At 33.7% G+C, this 19,805-nt stretch overlaps 1 protein-coding gene across 2 annotated transcripts in view; it reads left to right on the plus strand.

Moving 5' to 3' along the window:
• The window catches only part of LOC106640182 (transmembrane protein 47), a 74,184-nt gene that overhangs the window by 20,601 nt on the left and 33,778 nt on the right, over positions 1 to 19,805 (plus strand). Inside the window, exon 1 of one of the 2 annotated variants that reach the window (XM_014354125.2) lies at positions 1,539 to 2,184. The exons of the other annotated variant lie outside the window; for it this stretch is intronic. Coding sequence (XP_014209611.2) covers positions 2,131 to 2,184 — 54 coding nt within the window. The 5' untranslated portion in view covers positions 1,539 to 2,130. Of the gene's footprint in view, positions 1 to 1,538; positions 2,185 to 19,805 lie in introns of those variants that run through there. 2 annotated transcript variants of the gene reach the window in all.

Consider the following 19,805-nt stretch of genomic DNA (forward strand, 5'->3'; position numbering starts at 1 on the left):
AAAAATTGTATCAACAATTATTTATTTAATGTAAAAGTAACAAATTAATTGTGTAGAAATAAATATTTACTAATACATTGGAAAGGTACTCTGCTTAAATATACTAATTTCCAAGTTTTCTAAAAAAATGTTTTAAAAAAAAATTATTTTATTAAGTAAATTATTTATTAATTTAATTTATAATTAAACCAAACGAATTAACTTATATTAAATAAAAATTTACATAAAAAATAAGTTACGAACTACACTATAAGATGCAGGAATTTAATTCTCTATATTGGGACTGTTCGTAGCACAGTGGGTAAGGGCCTCGACTAGGGTGCAGAGGGTCGAGGGTTAAAATCGCTTTAGAAATTGTTTTTTTTTTTTTTTTAATTGGTTAAAAAAAATAAAATTCATACACTTTAAAATGTGTGGCGTGGTGATGTGATGTGACATCATGTGGTGTAAAGGAATCTAGGAGTACGTCACGGGGAACGAGGGGAAGGGGGGAGAATCAAGCATAATTCACTTCCGTCACACTTTTTCTCAATGTCAAATTCTGAAATCGTTGATTTACCCTCGCGCATAACGTGCCTATAAAAGTATAACTTCAAAAATTGGTAAACTGTACTTTCCTATACAGTAGCACATTTTAAACAACTAAAAAATTCTGGGCTACTTCATTTGCTCGATCAATTGGTGATTTAGCTCAGTCTAGTAGTGTAAAAAAAATCATGTACAAGATTTAGATAAAAAATCGATGGAGTAAAAATTGCATATCTCAGGAATATTTTGCACTTCCAAAAATATTGATTTGGTGCTTGTCAGGGCTGATAGCTGATATTGCTTTGAAATCGATGCTTTTCAGCTAGCATATACTATAATGCACGTATATACGTATACTCGACCACCCTTGTAAAAGAGATAAAGTGAGTCTACACTCATTTTTGACTCTCTCCGTATCGACGCATCGACAGTACTACTCTATTCACAAAGGATTACAAAGCATGTTTAAAAAATTTTCCACCATTTTTTTTAAGAACTCCATGTCATTTAGTTCATTGATCAGAGAATCTTTTACTGGATGCAGTAAGGAACTAGTAAGAGATGCAAATAGTAAATCGCTTCAGATTACAGCCTAAGTAGCACGATGTACTAGTCATCAAGCTATCCAAATTTATCGTACATCAAACACGTGGGGTAGAAATTATGTTTTCGTAGAATTTCTCAACTGGTTCTCTAGCACAGAGCCACATTTACGTGTATACAGGCTGCACGCACCATGACACTCAAGCGAGCTGCATCAGCAAAATAGGAGAGCGCGAGTGCGCAAGTGCCGATCGCGACTCAGCTTTTTTTCCATTACTCTATCTCTCTTCTTCTTTTCATCCCCCGTCGTTCAGGCCTGTAAGGATAGGGGCTGCACCTATACCACCCCCAGATACACACTGCGAAGCTGTGCGGAGTGTCTGCTTGGCAAATACGCGAGCACACGCACCTACAGCGCGGCACCTACCCTACCCATCAGCCCAGGCTAGTCGTGACCGCGTCGTGAACATGGCTGCTTCTGCTAATAGGCGCCTCTACGGTGGCCTGCTGTGTCTGGGCAGTTTTACCGTCTCGTTGGCCGGCGGCCCTACAGCCTACGGATTTACCCTGTTATTGTAGCACGCGAGGTGTTTGCTGGATTTCCTTCCTCATCCCCCCGTAAATATATTCATAACAATACTATTAAAGACAAATCAAGGGACACATCGTGGATTCTCCTATCATTGCTGTGTAGTCCGTGAGTGTATGTGTGTCAAGTCGCTCCTGTCCAGCGACAGCAGAGTCCCGAAGATAGTATCAGTCGCTACATGAGTCGGGCGCGACAACTCCAGCAACAGTGCCAGCTCCGAGCTTCTTCTGGACCAGCATTGTTGCTGAATACCAGTAGGAGCGAGCGGCGCCTCAGCAACAGTATAAAGCTCCTCCTACGCCTCGTTAGTTTGACACTGTTACCAGCTTCGCTGTTGCCGTTGTTGTTACAGTCACACCTGGTGGTCCAAGTGTTGCCTTCGTCCTCGCTGTATCTGACAGAACGAAAAACGAGCTTAGACTTTTATTGACCAGGAGGGAGGAGAGAGATCTGACGGACCGGCTGACGAGATGATCATGTACACAGTCGCCGATGACCACATGGGGGAGTCCGAGATCGCTCAGGTATGGGTCCATGTCTGTACACTTGTACGTCATTCGTCCCATCACTGATAACGATGATGATGATTCTCCCTGACGGCAATTTGTCTTGTTTTACGTACATTGAGTACGCACAATTCAATCACAGTAATTCAATCATACACGTCAACCGCATGTTAAAAGTGCGTTATACACGCAAAATGTGTCAAATCAATGTCATGAAGATTTCTTTTTTTTTTTTTTTTTTTTTTTCTTAATTGCCATCTCTGAAGAAGCTGTGCTTACTTAGCATCGCTGTAGCTCTCGACTCTCTCGAGGGACGGCAAAAGGGTGATGTGAACTATTTCGAGAAGCTGTAAGTGTGTCATTGCGAGCTGCTAATATAAATAGGCCTTGAGCAAGTGATGGGGGCTCCCTGTTGTTGACTTAGCGAGCTTTGCGGAAAAACGGGAAAAAGAAAGACCATGGGTTGAGCGACGCGCAAATCCAAAAGGGAGGTTTCTCCAAATTTAATGACTGTAAACACTGAGCCTGTAGTGGGATGTCGTTGCACGTTGCAAAGAGTATTAAAAAGGCTACGGAAATAAATAAATAAATAAACGATATACGTACCTTTACTTTTATCTCGGTGGAATATGAATGAAATCGTGGTATCAGATATTTCTTTATTCCGTTCGACATGTTTACATAATATATTAACCTATAGGAATTATTAGTATCGCGAGATTTTTTTAAACAAATAAATTTAAATAACTTTTTTTTTCATACAAATAACTTGTCATTACTGGATTTATAAAAATCCAATTCTATCAAACGATAATACATAAAAATGCTTTAAAGAAAGGTTAGAAATTTGAGTTTAAATTTTAACAGATGAACCAGACTTGAATATCAAGTCACGTGGGAGCGCAAAGAGGCAAGGTTGAATTAAAAATATACATGAATATTTTAAGGCTGAACTAGAATTTTTCTGGGGTAAAAATGCTTTGCAGTACCATTTATCTCTTTTATCTGGTACATAATCGCTTGAACCATTAAAATGAAAATTTTAGCATCAACGTTCACGGACCATGAGATTGCAGGAGCAGTTCGTAATGAATCGCTTTAGGAAAAAGTTCGTCGTGTACTTTAAAACAATATGAATACATACGAGAAAAAATTAATCCCATGTTATTCAGAACTTTAAGGCTTTATTGTATCACAGGATTTACGTTCGATTTTCTTCAAGTGCCTCTCAATAAATTTTTTATTTTTTTTTCTGCTACCACTAGTCATATTGGGTGCGCTTCGAAAACTCATTAAAAATATTTTTTAACGATGTACATTTCGAGAAGTAGTTTTATAATTTATGAATAGTATTGACCAATTATTAAATTTTTTCCATATTGTAGTACGTCTATTTTTATTTTGCTAAAAAAATACTGCGTAACATACTTAACCCTTGCATTATAGTATGTTTATCATTGATACTTTAAATTTTATTTTTTGTCCAGAGGATGGATCGATGAAATTAAAATTTTAAATACATTTAGTATTAACCGTGAACGTCTTTGAAATCATAACCACATGACTTCAGCTTGAACTAGTCATTCAACGAATAAAGGGCTTTATTCGTAATGATTCTTTTTTTTAGGATAGGATTCGAATTGCGTAATTTTTTATCAACGAGGTCAAGTTTTCTTTTAAATATTTTATTTAAAAACAAATTTCTTTTTTCTCATGACTTTTTTAGATTCCCATTAAATTTAGAATCACAAGGCAAGAAATTTAATTTTGCAAAAAAAACTTTTCAAAACAATATCATGCAACGTTTTTAATATAGGTATATTACATAAAAATAAAAACTAAAAACAATTAGCAAAAATTTCATATCTCACATTTCAGAGTTTCTGGAATATACGAGTGTATAATCTAAACTGACCTATTTTTACGTAACCATTAAAAAATAGAAAAATTTCAATGTTAAACGTATGACATTATTATCACGATTATAATAGTTTTTCAATTTAGTATAATTTAAACATCATTTCATTTATCAAACAATGAAATTGAAATAAATGCAAAGATAGTTATGTTTATGTAATTTGAGCTGAAAGTAGAGGCAGGTATGTAATATGTCGTCCTTTTTTAAAAATTTCCTTCCAATTTGAAAAATGTAAAATAATAAGCTATCTAGCCATTGTATATTATTTATATACGTCCATCTCTTAACCATCATCGAACACTAATTGTAAATTAATCGACCACGTATTATTCGTTCTATTTCTCGCTCTCTATTATTCATACCCAAAGAGGGATCAAACGAAAAACTAGTTAAAGGACAATTTTATTCAGCTAACTACTTAAATAATTAGGATTTTGCATGAAAAATTCTATTTGGTCCGTCTTGTATAGTTTTGAAAAATAATTGACACGTATTTTTTCTTTTTTCTTACAAATAAAAATTTAAAAAGGTATAGTACCTGAAATAAAGTAAAAAAAGTTTCACAAAATTCCCTTAATATTTTACCTTGTCTGCATTATATCAAAACTAAGTATTCCTTAAAGTTTCAAGAAAAAATATTTATTTTTACTCGAGTTATAGTAAAAAATCAAAATGACTGTTTTACACATATGTCTTTATGACGTCATGTACACAAGAAGTATATCCATAGTGAAACAAAAAACGGTTTTTCGGATGTATAAGTTGTTTCGAGATACTTTCGAGGTTTTCTGTGAAAGACAAAGTTGTAGATATGATATAAAAATACAACTTTTTCGTATTTAATATTTTCATCCAGGATGCAACCCAAACGTTCTGTGAGACAAAAAGTGCTCAAAAATCGCTATGATTTAGCTTTTTCTTATCTAACTTATTGTTTTATATTTTTGTTATACTCTCACTATATGAAGTTATACTTCTATAAAATTATATGGCAGACAATATAATTATCATTATCAATAAAAAATAAAACGATATTGTGTACGAAGGTAGTGCAATTATCGTTGAAATGAGTATACCTACGTTAATTGGGTGTAGTTCCAATTAAATTTTTAATATTTAATAAATGAATGGTTATAAATAATATATTACGGTACAATATAACATAAACAACATGGAGGCTAACCTACATCTCTAACGTCACGCTCACATCTGTCACGCATACGCTCAATTCCTACTTAACGTTTTCCTAGTCTATATTTCATACCCAAAATATAATGTATCTGAAAGGTTAAGAAAAACCATCCTGTAGTACCACTTACCGCTTTCTTCAATAGGGTAGTATTACATGCCAGTAAATGTCCCTTCGGGACATTCATCACACATAGGTATTTTGACAGATATTATTTAAACATCGAACGTATATTCGAAATAACATTGAAAATACCCACAAAAAGTTGTAGGTCGTTTAAGTGTACCCTTTTTTATATGTTTAATTTTAAAAAATCACAATTTAATATGTAACCTTAGGGAAAAATTACGTAAAATTGCATTATATGATTTGTAGAAATCTCCCAATATCTGTTTGTATGAAAGATTATAGATCTACAATATATTTTTATTTAATAACACAAGAAAGAGGGGGTCAAATATGCGTAAAATCTTCTAAGCAAGTACATTTATATGAGAAAAATCATTGCCAGCGTTGTTATTCGCTACGTGCACAATTTTGAAGCAGCGCCACCGAGGGAAAAACGAGAACTATTGGTCGGGCACAGTAGAAGGCAATATTCGCGATATGTACGGAAGCGCCTATACGCTATCTGTATGCGATGTCGAAAGCACGCATCTTTTTACATAAAAGTTGCGTGGTTGCGAGCAAGCAAGCTAGCATGCATGCACTGCAAGGTACTGCACTGCATAAGCTGTAAAATCCAAAAACTGTAATTGTTAGTCATGGCAAGTTAAAAAATAATAAACTTAGACGTACTATAAACGTTAAATAATACTTAGTCTATTCTAATAATTTAATATGAATATAAACATTAATGAAGTAACTTTAAGGTTTGTAAAAGTCATCATAATTGACTAAGAGGTTATGTTTACAATCAAAATATCAGGTTTTTCTGCCTTTGCTGTCGTGTAATGAATAATTTAAAATTATTAAACTATAAAAAAAGACAAACTTTTTACTCTGGTAAAATATGTACAAATAATAAACTTGGCGTTAAAAAAATAGAAAACATTTGAGAACATAAAATTAGAAATACATATTAATGTCAAGTACTAAAATAAGTTTATACATAAAATGTTGCATTTGCTTTTTTCAATAGTCTTTACTTACTTTTCATTAAAAGTAACGTATAAAGTCAGTATCACTACGTGTACTTACCTTACATTTACTTTGATAAAGTTCATATTGGTACTTAATTCAATACTTAACCCAGTATGCTTAATGTTTGTAGTAATACCAAGTACATTGTTTTCAAGTTTTATAGTACAACATGCATGCATGGCAAGGTACTGCACTGCACCAACCGTAAAATTTAAAAATATTTTTGTTTTGTTTTGTTTTTAATAATTTTAAATTATTCATTACACGACAGCAAAGGCAGAAAAACCTGATATTTTGATTGTAAATGTAACCTCTTAGTCAATTATGATGACTTTTACAAACCTTAAAGTTACTTAATTAATGTTTATATTCGTATTAAATTATTAAAATAGACTAAGTATTATTTAACGCTTATAGTACGTCCAAGTTTATTATTTTTTAACTTGCCATGACTAACAATTACAGTTTTTGGATTTTACAGCTTATGCAGTGAAGTACCTTGCAGTGCATGCATGCTAGTTTGCTTGCTCGCAACCACGCAACTTTTATGTGAAAAGATGCGTGCTTTCGACATCGCAAACAGATGGCGTATAGGCGCTTCCGTAGTGCAGTACCTTGCAGTGCATGCATGCTAGTTTGCTTGCTCGCAACCACGCAACTTTTATGTGAAAAGATGCGTGCTTTCGACATCGCATACAGATGGCGTATAGGCGCTTCCGTAGATATGTGCTTGATACCTCTAGGATCACAGCACCTCGATGGATACACGAAAGGTTCTGTGTTTATTATACCACGAATTAATACAATGTCTCAAGTGGTACAATCCTATGTGAATAACTAAAGACAAAATTTGTACTACAAGCACTATAAGCGGTTGAGTATTACTTCAACACTAGTCCGTGTATACTGTGTGATACGTGATACGTTTTATTAGTTTGCAATGTAGTCAACGCAGACCTTCTCTGACCAATCAGAGAGCTTCGTTAGCCCTATACCGGTGTGTTCACACAGTATGTACACACGTTCATACGATGCGCTGAGAGGATCAGGCCCCAGCTAAAAACTCTAAGAAATACACAGTATACGATGTATTTCATTGCGTTTTTAAAATGAACATGCATGAGTAAAATATGTACATACTCATAATTTTATTAAAAATTTAACCCTTAGAATGGTTGTCGATGTATAAACACATAACTTTCTGATGATAGTAATGCTTAGTAGTCTGCTAGCAGAAGACAAGCATATCGTTTAGTTTCACATATTAGCACAGGTATTGCTGCGATCGCTTTTACAGCTTGTGCACGTAGTGCTTGTCTCATCTCTCCGAATTTTTCCCCCGCTAACTATGTGATGAATGTCCTGGAGTCAAAAAATCAGCTCAATAACGAATGGAAAAATTGTGAATGAATATAACACAATCAAAATCAATTATTGTATTAATTCAGAACAAAAAATTTTTTTTTTCATTTTTGAAATTTTCAAAAAATGTAAACAAATTGTATGAACAGTTATTTATTTATCATAAAAAATACAAATTAGTGATGAATCTTCATTAGTACATAGAAAAACTGCTCTACCACACATACTAATTTTTAAGTTTTCGAAAAAAAAATTTGACTGAAAAAATTAGTTTATTAATAAATTATGTATTTATTAATGTACTTAATAGTTTAACCAAATTATTTAATAAACAGTAAATGAAAATGTACATTAAAAATAAGTTACGAACCACAGCGTAACAAAAGTAATCGAATTTCCTAAATTCAGATCGCTCATAGCTCATAGCAGAGTGGGTACAAGTCTCAGCTATATTGTGCAGGAGATCGTGAATTTAAGACTCATGAAAAGTACTTTTTTTATTTTTTTATTTATTGGTTAAAGAAAACGCTGTGTCTGTTTGCACCTTATATCCACGTATATGCATGCGCCTCGCTCGCTTCGCTCGCTCGGAAAAGAAAATAAACTTGGGCCCTGTAAGTACCGGACAGTAGAGTTGCCCACCGCGCATGCGTATCTACTATATCCACGTAGTTACGTGGATTTACGGTGCGAATAGACACTACGTGAAGAAAATGAAATAAAATAAAATTCTATAAATTAAAAATGGGTACTGTGGTGGCGTGGCGTCGGCGTCGTATGGTGGGGTATGGATATTGCGTTGGGTGATATAGTGAAGGAACCGGGACGAAGGAAGAGTAACAAGCAAAATCCACTTCTGTTACACATTTTCTCAAGGTCACCTGCAGTCTGAAATCGATGACTTACAGTAACGCATAATGCGCCTATAGAGTATAACTTAAAAAAGTTTTTACAGATACCTAAGTATAAAAGGAAGATACTCCATAAAAAAATCAAGCCTTGCCAGGCATTTAAAAAAAACATAATCAATTACAGTCGAACTTTGTTTGATTATGAATAAAGTGCCCATTTTTTTGTTTAAAACAAATTAAATCGGTATTAAGTTAACGTCAGTTTGATTTAAATCACCCGCGATTAGTATGGCTTACTCGTTGTGTACAAGTCGTTGAAGAGGGTAAAAAAGAGTGACAGTAGAGCTCATGGCGAGATAAAATTGCAGACTTGCAGTATTTTTTAGGACTCAACGCACTATTGATCATACATTATTGAGTTTTTCAACCACTATGAGTTGTCTGACACAATGATTACGATAACTACTATGAACGTAAGCTTCACATTTTTTTTATCGAAAAGATATTGAAATTGATACTTCGACATTTGAGTAAGAGTCATAGTGTAAAAAATACATAAGGTGGGCTCTTCAGCCACCAAACCGATCAGCCAATCAGGAGGCTTGGAACAAGCGACCTTCCATATTGGATTTTCCACCAATGAGCGTTGAGAGCGCGTTGTTCAACAACTTACACTTTATTGCTAAAAATAAATACAACTTACCTCGAAAAGCAGTATTAAATTAAAAACTTCGCTCGTACGATAACGTAAATAAGATTGCCAGAGATAAACGAAAAAACTGATTTCTGATGTTAAAAATTCACATAAAAAGAAAAAAAAATTGTAAAATTTGTTTATTGAAACATTTAATATACTGTATTCATCGTATATCTCACAAATAATCAGATGATTATATATAATTATATTTATATATAAAAAAGTGCACCTAACAAATTTTAATTATATCAATTATCGATAAAATTTTTTACCCTATACTCTTGTTTACGTGTAGCAGTAGTTAAACAACGCGCTCTCTACACTCATTGGTGGAAAAGCCTCCTGATTGGCTGATCGGTTCGGTGGCTGAAGAGTCCACCTTATGTATTTTTTACACCATGGTAAGTAAGAGTTAATGAAACAAAGCCGGTGAAGACTATATTTACGGTCACTTACGCCATACTCGCGTCACCTTACGGGCCCGCTCAGTTTTTTCTGCTTCGATACTACAAAACAAAGATTATGTTACCAGATTTGATGTCGTCTTTACTTCGTTAACATAGATGTTGGTATTATTCTTTGTTTCTGCACTGTACAATATGTTTTACCATAGTTATCTTAGTAATTGAGATTTTTCCTAGTTTTTACGCCTGTTATTATTATAAGTCAGTAATCTTGAGTTATTTATGGCTGACAATACATTAAGCCCCAAATAATGCTGCAAGTCCATGCTATTTTAGCATAAAATGGCGCCTATACACTTACATACAGCGAAGATGCTAAGACTTTCAGACGCCCATGTACAGACACCATTACTTAACTAACAATGCGTTTATGTTTTGTACATGTAAACATAGTTAATCAGCTGATTGTTGTTTTGTAGCATTTTGAGCCCCATGTACAATCGATCAGTTGGTTAACTATATGTTTACATATGCAAACACATGCTGAGTTAGTTAAGTAAAAGTGGGAGTAGGTACCAACCTAATACCTAACTGATACATCATTCCTGAACAGAGCGACAGCATCCAGACATCGCTATACTCTTGATAGTTCTGTATACGCGCTTTTTAACAAGTTATTTTTTTTAATCTTACAACTGTTCTGACAACTTGAGCATAATAGAAGTAGTAGTATGATTCCAACGTATACCCATTCCAGGGTTTTTACGTATCTTATGTCTCAATACCTTCCTAGTTTTTTTCCGTTATTACTACCATCCTATTTCCCCAGGTATGCGAGTCTTTCGTGCGGGCCCCTTGCAAAGTTCCCTTGAGACGACTCGGTCATCTACCCTACTGGGTACTATTTACAGGGCGAAGCGATTGTCTCAAGTACACCCCAGCTATTATCAAGTTTAATGGAAATATATTTTCCAACAAACCATCTTACTCGCTGTACCGACCTTTTTATAACCAACAGTGACTTTACAATGGCCAGGTGTTGGCTTTCCTTCACAAAGTAAGCCCCTGGAGGTCCAGACATCACCATAAAAAATCCACTATTCGTTCTAAAATTTGGATAAGTGGTGTTTCGGCATCCTGGATACTCATCCCATTGAAAAAGACCGAGAAAAAATCTCGATAATTTTCGACGGAATTCGAACCCACGACCCCTCGAGTATCTCTGGCCAGGATGCTAGCACGCTAACCACTAAGCCATCGAAGCTCTCAAATTGAGCATAATATTAAAATGGCTGTGCAAACAAACAGCTGTTTTTTCGTACTTGATACATAGATAATTATTATTTGCCTAAGCAGGAAAAATAAATAATTTCTTTGAAGAATGTGTAGTTGTCGAGGATAATACACGTAATAAATTTACACGAGAAATAAAATATGTTAGGTTAACAAACAAACATTGTTAAATGTATTTAAATTGTAACACAAACTATTAATTTTTCAATAATAACCAAGTAAGCATTCCATTTAATTACAAGAAAATTAGGTTGAGTAAGGAAGTCTGTCTTTAATATGATAATGACAATATAATTTTCTCCCTATCGGGTGCAAATTACTTTTCGTGCTAGCGTTATGGGTCCAAAGTAAAACTTTTCTGCCCTAGAGCACAAAGTCATCACAATTTTTTAAGCAAAAATTTATTTTTTTGTGGTGTAATAACAGTAAAATTAATAAAATGAGCGTCAATAGCTTTTTTCCTAACACTGTGTAGCTACTAGGTGTTTTCCATATTGTTTTTGTGGGTAAAATCGAATTTTCCATATGGATTTGATAAAAAGTGTGCAGAAATAATAGTTTTCGTCAGATAAGTGCCCTCGTCTTCGGGGCTATTTTGCGGCCCGAGAGACGTAAAGTAGCCGCGGAGCGAAGGCGCTTATATAACGAATCCTATTTTTTTCTACCGAAGGCACACCAGACTCTCAAAAACGCCTGAGGTAGGAAAATATTATTTTTACGTGTGTAACAAGGGATTTATGATACACCGAAATTTTTTTTTTTTTTTTTTGAACTAGAACAATTTTAAACAAGCAGTAACTAGAGAATCATTAATACTGAATAACACTTTTCTCTAAATTTGAATCCCCGACTTTCTGCAAACGAGCTGAGTACCTTATTCACTCTGCTTCGAGCGGTCTCTATATGCAAATCGATTTCTTCTTATAGTGTAGTTTATAATTTATTTTTATTTTAAATATTTATTTATTGATTGTTAATTAATTTGATTTAATTAAAAATTATATCAATTTACAAATTATTAATTAATTTTTTTATGCAAATAAATAATTTTTTTCAAAACTGAAAAACAATATTTCTTTGTAGAAATTTTTTTATATATTGATGAATATTTATTTAATTTTCATTCATTTTGAACTTAAATATTTATTTACTGTTTGTTATTTAATTTAATTTTCAATAATTTATTATGTATACGTTATCATTACATACGTAACATATTTTATTGACAATATCTTACTCATTCTTTTTACAAAATTAAAAATTAAATAAATATTTATTAATAAAACTGATTTTTCTATATATTCTAAGCCTTCTCTAAAATGAATGTTGTAGGTGTCATATACATGACTAGTTGTAAGAATAAGTGTGTCAGCGTATGTAGCAGATGCTAGTGCGATGTTAGAAATGCTATATATCATAGTAGGCAACTATATAGGCAGTTGTTTTGAAATAATCGGAAGATTCGATGAAGGCGAGTATTCTCGTACTGACCATCCTGACAGCCCGTCATGACATGGATGTACTCTGTAGTTTTCTTATATACGTAATATATTCTTTACAATTGTTTATTTATTAAACATAAAAACATTTATTGAAACCACACCCAATTAATAGACACATACTCATACCAACCATAATTGCACTACCTTCGCACACAATATTGTTTTATACAAGGTATATTTTATACTTACATATTGTCTGCCATAAAATATTATAGAAGTATAACTCCATTTATATGGGTGAGCAAGGACTTACTGTTCACTGGTTTTATATATACAAAGTAGAAAAATGGATTTTGCGGACTTTAGCTAATAAACTGGCAGCGGTTTTCACTTGCGCTCCAAATACGGAACTTAGTTTTGGTCAAATTGTTTCGAAAATAGTAGAGCACAAAGTATTTACTTATCACTGAAAATAAATTGAATTTTTTGTTGCCTTTTATTATAATATTCAATAATCAATGTAGGGAAAAAATTCCTGTACATACATTTGTATAATAAACATTACTAAAAGTATCAAAAAAATGTTGTTGCATGAGTTTACCTCCATTTTGTCATAGTGAAATTCAATAGACTTTTATTTTCCGTGGGCTATTTTCAAACTTGCACATAAACTACCAGTTAATACTAGTATTACATAATAGCTTGTAAGTCTTAATATTAATTTTTACGACCTTTATTGCACGTGCCAGGTATTTTTCCCCTTTATGCAATCGTTTCTCATTAACTGCTTATTTTTTAACCACCCTATTACACTGACGAAATTTTTCGTTGTAAATCAGTTTAAAATTCTGTAAGAGCAACAACAGCGTCGATTTTTACACTTGCATGTATACATGAAGTTCAGAAGAATAGAAAAAGGATACTCGCACTATTACGGTTGTTGGCTCAGTGATAAAATTCGCATAGAGAATGAAATTGTTTTTTTCAACTAGTGAAACGGACAAGATTGATGTATATTTAACATATTTAACTGTTCAAATATCTGTACATGTTCAGCTGTCTGCTTTTACACATTGGATGGATAAAAAGTCGTACTGGTGTATCGAGGGGATGGGAGGTCGACCTATATTTTTGGCGAACGCGACGCTTTCAACAATTATGCACGATGGTATTCAAGTAAGGGAAAAAAGCTCGAAAAAATGACAAGCAAAAAATAAATATCATTTTGCGACGCACGTTGTATACGAACCGATGAAAAAAGCGCGACTGTCTGCGCATCAGTTATTTATACTAAAAACTCCATTAGATGTAGTTGTATGTGGGGCAAACTTATTTTGTGTCTGTAGCTCTTGTCGTTTGGAAAATTCAATTTTGTTGGGTTAAAATTTTTAGAGAGAAAAAAGAAAAGACAAAAATCTACAGGACAAAGAGCCCGATGCGCAAGAAAGATAGAGAGCTTTTTTCGCTAAAACTACTTTTATGGCCGCTCCCGCTCGAGTAGTCGATTACAGTTAGTGGAACAGCACCTTGGCTAAAAGAAGAGCCGCGATGGCGTGCTACATGGTTAGAGGGTATAGGCAAGGCTGGGATACGCTATGCTGGGGTGCACTTATCTCTGCCGCCGCCAACTATTAGTTTCGGCCCGGAATAAAGGCAGAGAGAAGATTCTTGACTTTTTCAGATTTTTCTCTGCGTACGTGTACGTGTTGAAAGAAAAGTGCCCTGAAATCTGCTTTGCTTTACTAGCTTTGATGTTTACAGCCACATATGGTTGTATAAATGTAAAAACCTTCTACACATGCCACCGTCAGCAGCAATTATTTGTAGGACTGTTTTTTATATATTCATGACCTGTGAACATATTTACATGTGTGTCAAAAAAAAAAAAATGACTTGAGCTTTAGAGCGTTTTAAAATTACTTATTTTTGTGAAAATGACAACTTTTGCCATCGTAGAACAGAACGAAATGGGCACGAGCGATTATTCTTAATGTGTCTGAAGTTTTGAGCACTCGCGCAGGAAAATTCCTAAAATTGATTTCCCAAGCTCATTTTTCACACATAATTTTTCCTCTGTAATAATAATAATAATAATAATAATACCCTACAATTTTATTAAATTAAGAATTGTGGAAAATGTTTGGAATCATGTAGGTTGTATATTGTGGTATTCAACTCATTGATATCCGTTTTTTTCTAGTTCCTGTGCCTGTAACTTTCGAAATACCAATTCTCCCACGCTTAATTTGTACATAACTAAGCTTTATAATGTTAATTACAGTATTCTACAATATCATCAACGTCAACGACGTGGCAAATGAATAAATAAAAGAGTTTTGACCATAAAAACTCAATTTTCAAGTGTGATTGATAAGTAATTGGCATAAAAATCATGTACAGTCATGTAAGTAAAAATTCATGTACTACTGCGGTACAAGTTTACGTAATGACAAATTATCACAGGATGACCGTTGCTTTTACAGTAAAAATTCCTGTGATTCTTTTCTGCGTGTACATTACGATACTAGTGCATGGGAAACGTGATTGATATACACGTGTCAGTCGCATAACCTCTCGCACGTGTAGTGTATAAAATTTTTCGACGCAACGTACGTGGGGAACGAGCTTTAGAGCCAGTAGATGGCACGAAATTGAGTTCCCGCGCACGGTGGATCGAAAACTCGGTTATCCGATTTTTTAAACGAGTTAAGTCGTATGTTTTTGGATGATAACTGAGCCTTAGAGGGCTCCCTTACAAGTGGAGTTAACACCTGGCCAGTTCAGTTGATATAGTCATTAATAATTTTGAAGATGATTTGTTGAAGAGATTCTTACATAAGACTTTACACCAGGTAGAGTGTGCTAGAGGTAATCTACTTTACTCTAAGGCTTGCATGAAAGATTTGCATACCTAAGAAATTAAAGATAGGGATAAATAAAAGCTTGCTATACTCGGAAAGACGTACATAATATGCAACAAAAAAGTTTTTTACGTGACATCAGACTGAAAATTGAAATTCTGCAAAGTTATACATAAAATAAACTATTGGATCACATTAAAATAGCGACCTCTGGACAAGACAATTATAGCTCATTTAAGTTTCAGTTTTTCCTTCAATTTTTTTATAGTAACAGTTCTGCAGTTTTTTTATAAATACAAGAAGCACAAAGTATTTTTACGTTTAGTTAAACTAACTGCAAATTACTATTAGAAAATTTAGAAAATAGTAATATTCCTTAAGCAGAATCTTCTTGACTGAAGTAAAATCTGTCACAACGAAAATCTTAACAAAAGTTCTCTAGTCTTTTTCAATGGATCATAGAACGAGATGACAATAAGTTTTACCGCAAAATGAGTAAGAGATTTTTTATCATTTTAAAATTTTCATCAGTTTATACATTCTAACGTATTCCCCTTATATAGTAAGGAAAAACGTTTATCTAAAATCCACGGTACGTATTCTAAAGCCTCTTTTGGTGCATGTTGCATTCTGGCACGTATTCGCAAATAACGGGACAAATGAATATCTTCCATTTCTTTTTTTTTACTTGCTTTTACTTGCGCTCTCGCTCTCTTTCTCTGTCGTTCTTACTAAACTATACTGAATGTAGCAAACTATAGCAGTTGAAAAAATTGTATTTACAAGCATTAAAAAAAGGTTGAAGAAGTATAGTGAACTAGAGAGAGTGTGTGTGGAGTGTGTGTATTTATTTAAGCTAAGGACCTACAGTCCGTATTAGCCTAGGCTCAAGTCTTTACAAGATTGCTAAAAGCAGTTTATTGGGATTCTAAAAGGTCACGTGACTCTCGCAGTATGTGTAGTCATTTGGAGGAAAAATAACACAGGTGCAATTCTATTTTTATTTTTTTTACACGTTCAACGATTTTAATACGATAAAAGCCTTTCAATAACATATTTTTGAGGAGATGACAATACCTTAACTATTTTTTCCAATTCAGTTAGTCTTTTGCAGCTTAAAACTCTCCTTTGAAAGTGCGAAAACGCACATTTAACCTGTACAAAGTTCTCCCGGTCCCGAATATATATAGGAAAACAAGCAGGATTTTGGTAAACTATGCTATGCACTGTACTTAGTGTGATGACCATGGAAGGCCAAAATCGATGTTTCGCACATATGCCTTGTCCCTCCTTTGCTCTCTTTTATAGTTGTTGCCTATAGCCACACTTGTAAGGCTGGGGTAAACGCTTTATTTTCTCTGCCTCTATGAAGCAGTTTCCTCTTTGTGTTCCATTTTTATTTAGCCCTGCCTCCCTAGTTCCAATCCCTCTACCGTTGCCCTGCCATGCAAGTACTGCTCTGATTTTTGTAAGCCACTCTTGAGCCACCCCTCCACCGTAGCGCCTCGCACAAATGAGAAAATTTTTTTCTGCGTATAATTAAACGAGCTTATACCTATTTACTATTTTCTTTTTCTTCTGGCTTGTTAACAATCAATACAAGTGTAAAACTTTTTTCTAATGGTATGCTAAAAGTTAGCTTCCACCATCACATCTGAAGTTTAAGGTGGTTCGTGTGAAAATAAAAAAACTGGGTTATCAAAGTGAAACTTGGAGAGGTTGTTTATCAAGCTTTTATACACTTCTATGCAAAATTTCAAATAGGCTAATAGAATAAGATAATGAGAACGAGCTGTTTGAAAATCGTTGTTAATGGAAATCATGCGATTATTCTTTGTAGAACTGGGCCAGAATTCCCCAAAACTAGAGTAATAAACTAGAAGTCGTCCTTTTTGTAACGGTGCGTTAAAAATTATACCTCAGAGGAAAAGATTAAAAGATATTTAATGACTCAATTCATTCAAGTATATACACAGGTAATTTGGTTAAAGCATGCCACATTTTATAATTACACATGCATCAGCGATTAAGGATACAACACAAGTTTTCGGTCTGCGAACGACACTACGAGTCACCGAGAGAGCTATATATTTTTATGCTTATTGGCCAGGTGCATGTCATGCAGCGCCACTCTTGGTGTCAAAATCATGCAACCGCGGGTACCCACATAATACGTCAATAGCATACACCGATGCACACTTTTAGTAATAATTATCATTTATCAAATTAATTTAGTAATAATTTAGTATTATAATCAATTAATTAGCAAAAAATTAGTATATTTAATCATCTGATAACGGATGTTATCATAAAAACAGGCTTTAGGAATATCACACACTAGATTTGTTTTAACTCTGAAGCTTTAAAAAAAGGTAAGCAGTTGGTTGAAAGTAGTCATGTGTGCGATTTTACAGAATTTCAAAGTGATAGAGTTAGCAATTTGACAAGTGCCGTCTTAATAAAGCAGACCTCGGTAACTTCAGCTCCCTACAAATTTAACCTCCATGCACGTTTTATTCAGATTATTTAAAAAAATTTCTAAGTTGCAATGCACATGCAAATTTCCTTTCTTTACAGTTGGATAATCGTCGAAATTTATGTAATTTTACTCCATCCGTCTTTGCGCTACTGTTACACTGAACAACACAGTATTTTCTTACACCCATATTTCATAAACGTTTAAATAATAGAAATCACAATGATCATGTCTTATTTTGCGCATTTATCTTTCTTTTTGCCGTCTGCTTCTGAGAGTGTGCTCTGGATCGAAAACTAACGAGGTTTCATTAATATATTGTTACATTCAAACATTTTACAACCGTTCTTGGTACCACATAGTTCATTTTTTTACATTTGTGTAACTGCAATTTCATAATATTGATACTATTTTGCATACGTGATGATAACATTTGTAAATTTGATGAAATACTGTTATTCTTTCCTTAATTAAGCAAAAATGATAGTAATTTCGTTCCCCAGGTTTCCTGTTTTCGCCACTACGCACGCTGGCGTCGACTCATCTATCCCCTCCCATCACTTGCACCTGGCCAATACACATTTATATATATATTATGTACACACACACGCATACACACACCGAAAACTTGAAATGTTTCGTAAGTGAGCGCGTGGTGGCTCAGTCGGCTAGGTCGTGGGTCTTATATGTATATAAAAAATATCGGGGCTCCTCCCCCCTCCGCGCTAATCACCAATTTTCGAATATCAATTAAATATTTTATTTTTTCAGTTTACCTTTTAAAGTTAAGAAAATACAAAAATCGTTGTAAAGTAGTTTAAGAGTCAAAATAAAAGTAGTGTAAATTTAGTGAATACTGCATTATAACTTTGTAAGACAATTTTTTGTCTGGTTTCTAATCTCAGAAAATTTGTGTAAAGATAAAAAGAAAATATTTTTTATTTCGTACAATATTAAAACAAGAAATAAAAATGAAAAAATTGTGGATGTACTCTCTGGCCTTACGGTACGTGTGATAGTTAGTACAAGTTGATAGTAGTGCCACCCGATCATATGGCATTACCATGATCTATCATTACTATTAGACCAAGAGCAGATACATACAGGTGATCGAAAAACAAGACCAGTTGTTATTCTTGCCAGGATGTAGAAATTTTTTATTAACTACAAATTAATTTTTTTTACATAACAAAATTACAAAAATTATTTTTTATGGATATTTCTTTCGAGCCTTCGTAAATTATCTCTCTAGGTTATTCAGTCATATTCACAAGCCCTTTCATTTGGTATTAACATAGAAAAAGCTTTGAAGATACAGCTTATTTGACACCTCTGGTGTACTCTACATTTAATGTAAATCTACTTCACCAATCTTACTGTACTACCTTTGATTAATACCGATGTCGAAGGCACTGTAAAGAAAATAGTAATCTATCATGGAGTCCGATTTGTAATTCACTTTTTAGTATCTATCATGTTGGACCCATCTTAATATTAGATATACTGCTATTACAACTCAATCGGATGTCACAATGTAAATTCACCCTCGACGTACTTAAAAACGGAAAACGGCGTTTAATAAAAGATTTTATAATAGTCACAGTTTCAATGACTATATTAGGTAATTAATTTACTACCATACATTATTTTCATTGGAATGATAAAAGATTTTTTGTAGGACGAAACGTGGATACCTTGATTGAAAGAGACATGGCCTAACAAGGATATTATTGTCGATTAGTGTTGACAAACGTCTCTCCTTCAGTTCGAAACTTTTCTCATTTAAAACATCCAATATATTCGTCATAACAGTTTCAGTGTAACTTTGACACGGCATGCTAATTACTTTGGAATTCAAACGGATATTTCTTTCAATGTTTTTACCCCGGCTCTGACTTGAAACCCATAAAAACTTTATTCTGAATTAACGTTACTCTTCAAGCTTTTCATTTACAACGGTGTGCGTTTCTGTTCTTTTTTTTAAGCCAATTTTATCCAAAACT

Source organism: Copidosoma floridanum, unplaced genomic scaffold (assembly GCF_036245765.1).
Source record: "Copidosoma floridanum isolate Cflo_tuat_1 unplaced genomic scaffold, Cflo_Japanese_pri ptg000040l, whole genome shotgun sequence".
NCBI classification, from domain to species: domain Eukaryota; kingdom Metazoa; phylum Arthropoda; class Insecta; order Hymenoptera; family Encyrtidae; genus Copidosoma; species Copidosoma floridanum.